At 44.0% G+C, this 6,000-nt stretch overlaps 1 protein-coding gene across 1 annotated transcript in view; it reads right to left on the bottom strand.

Moving 5' to 3' along the window:
- Positions 1-328: 328 nt before the first annotated feature.
- HS3ST4 (heparan sulfate-glucosamine 3-sulfotransferase 4) overlaps positions 329-6,000 on the bottom strand; it is a 390,442-nt gene continuing 384,770 nt past the window's right edge. Inside the window, exon 2 of the mRNA XM_060123797.1 lies at positions 329-1,164. Within this exon, the coding sequence (XP_059979780.1) occupies positions 528-1,164 (637 nt within the window). The 3' untranslated portion in view covers positions 329-527. The remainder of the gene's footprint in view (positions 1,165-6,000) is intronic.

Genomic DNA, 6,000 nt, shown 5'->3' with positions numbered 1-6,000 from the left:
TTTAAGAGGGAGGACCTTGCTCCCTAGGAGTCCTGGAGCAATTGGCCACAATTAGTATTCTGGCAAGATGCCAAAGCAGAGGTTGCTAGAGCAGGGGCCTTTGCCAGATATGGGGCTAGAACTCGGGCTTCCCAGATTAAAGTGAGAGACTCCGGCCAAAAGTTGACCTTCCTTTCTTTTTTGTCATTTAAACAAACATTCATGCCACTGTCTCTGACCTTGACAACTATTTACGTGTCCTGTCTTCAGACTTGATTAACAAGCAGAAGACAAGAATTAGCAGTGGATTCTGGTGGCCATCTGGTCAACCAGATGCTGCTACCCAGGCAGGCCTGGTACCCTCATGAGTATGCCATGGGATCCATCCCTTTGCCTAAGCCAACAGCGTTGGAAGCAATCCTGATTGGACAAAGGAGGAGATCTACTTGGCACCCCAGCAAGGCTGAGGCTGCAGACCCTGGGGGATTCAGGACTCAGGTAAGGAGCCTCCCTAGCTATTCACCAGCCTTCCCTCCACATCTCTAGCCTCATTTGTCACCCTCTTCCTGTTCCCACTGGAAATTTTGACCAGTCATTTGGTAAAACATCATGTTGAAGGGTTTGTAGAATTTCCGCAGTCTGTGGATCACATCGGGGTCGATGCGGGGATGAGTCCGACCTTTGCTCTTGCCTAGGCACCTGGGGGCGCTGCTGTCTTCTGGCTTCTTCAGGCAAGGGAACCCCTTGGTTTTGTTGAAATAGAAATGCTTCTCAGTCACAACACGCTTGAGGCCTAGAAAATCCTGTACTTTGGCCATTTCCCCGGCGGGGTCCACTATGAGTCGCTCACCGCTGACGAAGAGGATCTGAGAGAGGGGGAAATACTGGAGCCAGTTTTCCAGATGCAGAGCATAGATCCCTATTCGAATGGCGCTCCAGGAGGCATCGATCAGCCCTAGGGTCCGATTTTTGAAGGCCAGCACCTCGAAGGTGGGGATCTCGGGTTTCTTTGACAGTGTCTGGGTGTAATCGGAGATGGCCCTGGTCACGGGGTTTCTCACCACCACGATGAGTTTGATGTCCTTGGCCATGGAGTGGATGCGCTTGGGGGCCTCATTCGTCACAAAGTAACTTGGTGTCTTCTCCATGGTTAACTGCCCATCCAAAGTCTTAGGCATCACATTTCTGGAAGACGGAGGAAAACAAAAGAGTGATTATTCCTGTCCAGAAATAACTGAACTTGTTGCACGAAATGTATGATATAAATAGCCCAGTGGGGAGCTACCCAATAAAATTCATGTATACTTGGGAGTTCTTTTTGGACTATATATCCCTCTATAGTTCTGATTATAGTATTATCAGAAAAAGCAGCATAAAGCTTGCGCAATTCATTCATGGGAATCTTATGCACCTCCATTTAAATTTCTGCTCTATCTCTTACCAGTTATGTTTAACCTAGATCGGCTCTTAATTTCTCTATGTATTAGTTTTATAATCTCTGAAATGAAGACAATGATAGCACCTACTTCACACAGGTGTAAAAAGATTAAGGGAGATAATGCTTTTAAAGCATTTGGCACAGAATCTGGCATGTGTAAGATCTTAATAAATCAGGGATATGATTGTTGTAGTATCTTTGAGAAAGCGTTTGAGCTCAACAAGACCTCAAAGATGATCTAGTCCAGGGGTTGGCAAACTACTGCCCGCCTCCTGTCATTGTATGGCCCACAGCTAAGAATGATTTTTCATCTTTAAAGGATGGGGAAAAAAACAAAATAATAAGACTAACATTTTGTGATGCATGAAAATTATATGTAATTCAAATTTCAATGCTTATAAATAAACTTTTATTGGAACACGGCCACACATTCCTTTCTGTGGCGGCTTTCTGCATCTACATCAGCAGAGTGGAGTAGTTGCAACAGAGACTATATGACATGCAAAGCTGAACGTATTTCCTATCTGGCCCTTTAAGAAAACATTTCTTGACCCCTAACCTAATCCAAAGGCATCTTTATGCAAATGAGGAAACTGAAGCCCAGAGACAGGGAATCAGACAGGCTTTGTGACCTCAGCAAGTTGAATCACATCCCTGAGCCTTATTATCCTCATCTGTAAAAATCCAAAAACTTGCTTCAAGTTCAGTTGAGGATGAAACGAATGACATATAGTGTGACATACAGTGTGACAGCATCTAGCATAGAATTCGTTTTATACATGGAATTTCTTCTTTCTTGGCTCCCAAGGTTGCCCAGTGACCCAGTGATAGATCCCACAGCAGGACCCATATCTCTTGGTTTCCTTCCCAAGGTTGCTTCTCCAAACCCACCCCTCCACCCATGTTTGCCTTCAGAGTGGCCTTGTCTTACTTGGGAACTTCAAGAGATTAAAGGAGTTTGATGTACTTGTACCTGTCAGTACAGCAGGCCATCTGCCACCACGTGCTCCATCCATCTCCATTAAGTCCATTCACTTCCGAGCCTTGCACCAAAGTGGTACATTTAGGATTACACAAGACCTCTTTGTTAGGATGACATGCTTTTAAATGTCTCAGCTAATAAAACTTTAATACAGACGAAGATCCCTCAGCTTCCCCTACCATAATTAAATGTATTTACTATTGCGTGTGTGGAGAAGGAAGGATTCTTCTTTTATCTCTAATTCACATGCTCTGTCAATAATTAATTGCTACTGGGTTCTGGGCTTTCTCGGCAAGCATTTCTATCAGGCAAGAGGCACTTGCCTAATGTAGAGAAATTCACATGGAGGTTGATGTGGTTCGTGTATAATGGTTGGGCAGTGAGGAGTTTTCAGATCAAAGCAATAGCCCTGGCCATAAATAATCATGCTCATCTTGAACTGATATTATCTCCCCAGTATTTTGATAGTTTTCATGTTTGTGTGCCTGTTTGGCTCTTATCAGGTTTAATTGTGACATCTGGAGGGGCAGGGCTAAGGACCACAGTTTTACGGGAGTCACGTGTGCCTGATTTAAGAGTTCTGACTACCTATGTCACCTGGATGAAGTGCCTAAACCCACTCTGAATCTCCATTTTCTCATCTAAAAAATAGAGTTAACAAGAGTCCCTCCCTTATAGGATTGTAATGAAGATTGAACGCGATAAGGCAGGTAAATCACTTAGGATACTGTCCAGTGAATGCCAGAATTTTAAGAGGCACCAGAGCATTGGCACAGCAATTCTTAGAGAAGAGTAAGGAGAAGATATTTCCGTTTGACCAAATGGAAAAGGTGAACAACATGGGAACTAAGGAACTGATCTAGAAAAGAAGGATATTCTGATTCAAGCCAGTGTCATCAACCGTTCTTCCTGATCTGGAGGCTGGTGAGCAATGGGGAAGCTGCTACTAGTTCAGCTGAAGTTGAAAGAATATACTGATATCCTACTTTTCTTCCAGTTGGAGAGAGAGATTCTCTTCTTTTATTACAGAACTCATTTCGTAGTATAAAAATATTAAATAAATGTTGATGCAAAAAATGCTGAAGATAGATATTTTTACATGGCCTCTTCCAGACTTTTGCCCCTCAGATATATCTTGCTTCTTTTAATTTGCTGTATTTTTCTTTAGCAAGGAGCAGCTGCTAGGTTTTTCTTCTCCTCCAGTCTCTGCCAGTCACTTCTTAGACCTCAGTGTTGATCTTTACGTTGACAAATGCATCTCCTTCACTTCAGCTAATTGTTACAGTCTGTCAAGATCTGTGTTGATCTCGAGTCTTATCTGAAGCATCTGAGATAAATGGTACCCAGCCTATAAGCCGGCGTGTATAGGAGTGATTATGTGACTAGCTCAGTGCTCGGTGCAGAAGGCAATGAGAGGAGCGGGGCTAGAGAAGGCAATAGAGAAGGTAGAGGGAGCAGAGGCGCCTAAACGGCTTTGATCGTCATGTTACAGATGGATTACACCAGGCACTTGAGGACAGTTCCTGCATTGGGGGCACACATGGTAAAACCATCTATCTCATTAAGCCAAGATACAACTGTTGTTGCATGAGATATACAGGATTCTTTGCTGGTAAGAAGCTATCCAGTAACTGCTCAAAATCAATGGAGTAGCAGTACCCCCTTTCCAAAAATGATTCTGAATCAGTTATATTCATTCATTCATTCATTTGTTCCATAAACGCTCACTTCCATAAATGGCAATATACTAGTGAACAGAACAGACAAGGTCCGTTCCCTGACAGAGCTTCCAGTGTTACTACGACATCTGATAAAAGGTGAGTTCTTTATAGCATCACATAAATGACTATTTTAATCAACAGAGTGGGGTATCATTACTATTTCACTTTTAGAGAGAAGGAAACAGACTCAGAACCTAAAGATACTTTTTCGAAGTCTCACTGGGTGAGTATATCCTTGGTTCCTAAGCTCACTGGCCAAGCAAACACCTACCACCAGTTTCTGGCAAAGAGCAGGTGCTGAATAAATACCTGTTGAATGAATGGATGAATAAACCATTCATCTCCTGTCCTAAGGTGAGGCTTTGGTGTGATGGGTTTTGTTGTCCTAATCTGGTCATTTCTCAGGCCTTGTCCCCTCACCAGTCTTCTCACCTGGGCCCACGACCCAGCATCTATTTCTGTATCTATCCTAGTGTCTCTGTTCCTAAAAGACTAGAGAGGGCAGTCTACGTGTAAGACCAACTTCTCCCAAAGTGGACTTTGGATGTTGTCTCCCTCTACTTTCTCAGGAATGATTCATCCCAAGTTTCCTTCTCTCTCCTGGTTTTAGGGAAGTTCTTCTCGACTGGGTCTGACATTTTGACTGCCCATGTTCTCACATCTCTATGTGCTTGAGGAATGGGGAGGAGACCAGTCATGCCACAGGGGAGTGAGCAAAGCTAAGGAAGTGAGAAAATAAGGTCAAGGGGTGGGGAGGGAAAGACCACAGGGGGTCTTAGGGGCCACGGGAAGACACTGGGTTTTATTCCATGTGTGATGAGAAACCACTGAAGAACATGAAACAAGACAACATAAAATTTACATTTTAAGAGATTTTTTTTTTTCCTGGCTGCTTTGCTGAGAACACACAGGCATGTGGCAAGAGCAGAAGGAAGGCAGCCTGTTAAGAGGCCATTTCAGGAGAGCAGGTTAGAGATGGGGGTGGCAGGAATGCAGGTGGAGAGGGCAACCTGGGAAGCAGTGTTCACAATTAGGATGTCTTTAAAAGGTAGGGCCAACAGTCCTTTAGGATGGTTGGGATGTGTGTGCAAGAGAGAGACAGAGAGTATCATAGAAGACTCCAAGATTGTTGGCCTGAGCTAATGGGTAAGTAGTAGTGCAGTTTATTGACGTGGAGACAACTGAGAAAGAAGCTAGTTTCAGGGGAAGATACCAAGTCTGATTTTGGACTTGGAATCTGAAATACTCAAGTGAAGGAGTTGAGTAATCAACCTGATACAGGAGTCTGGAACTCAAAGGAGATCCCAGTTGGAGGTGGACATTTATATCATGAGTTCACAGCCCACCTGCCAGAAAGTAGGGTGAAGGAATGTCAGATTCTCTTCACCTTCACGAGTAGAAGGTGGGACCTAACCTCTGCCTATCTGGGGAGTTCTCCTGAATAAGGAAAAGCATTCAGATGCTGGTGTGCAAAGCAAATCTTTAAATTCCATAGCAAAGATTTTCACTAACTCCTTTGAATTTCCAGGGTCTTTGATAACTTCCTGTATTACGGAGCTTAGGAGAATGTCATAATATGGTTGGTTCCCACCCCTCCATGGCTAAGCTCAGTTTCCGGAAGCCGTGGCAATGTTTTATTCACCTTTGTATCCCCAGTGCCTGCCACATGGCAGCTGCCCCATAACTATGTGTGGTTATTAGATGAACGAACGAATGACATACGAATGGAAACAGGATCCCCAGCAGTCAGGAGAATTGGGGAGCTTGGAGGGCTCCTCTAAGTAGGTTTCCCTCACGTGGGGTTCAGTGTTTCTGAATTCCAAGCCATCCCTCATCTGAAGGACCCTGCACTGCAGTGTGTACCATATGGTGAGAAAACA

The sequence above is a fragment of the Lagenorhynchus albirostris genome, chromosome 15 (genome assembly GCF_949774975.1).
Source record: "Lagenorhynchus albirostris chromosome 15, mLagAlb1.1, whole genome shotgun sequence".
Classification (NCBI taxonomy): domain Eukaryota; kingdom Metazoa; phylum Chordata; class Mammalia; order Artiodactyla; family Delphinidae; genus Lagenorhynchus; species Lagenorhynchus albirostris.
Note: the sequence above shows the minus strand (reverse complement) of the source record. Positions and strands in the feature narration are given on the sequence as shown.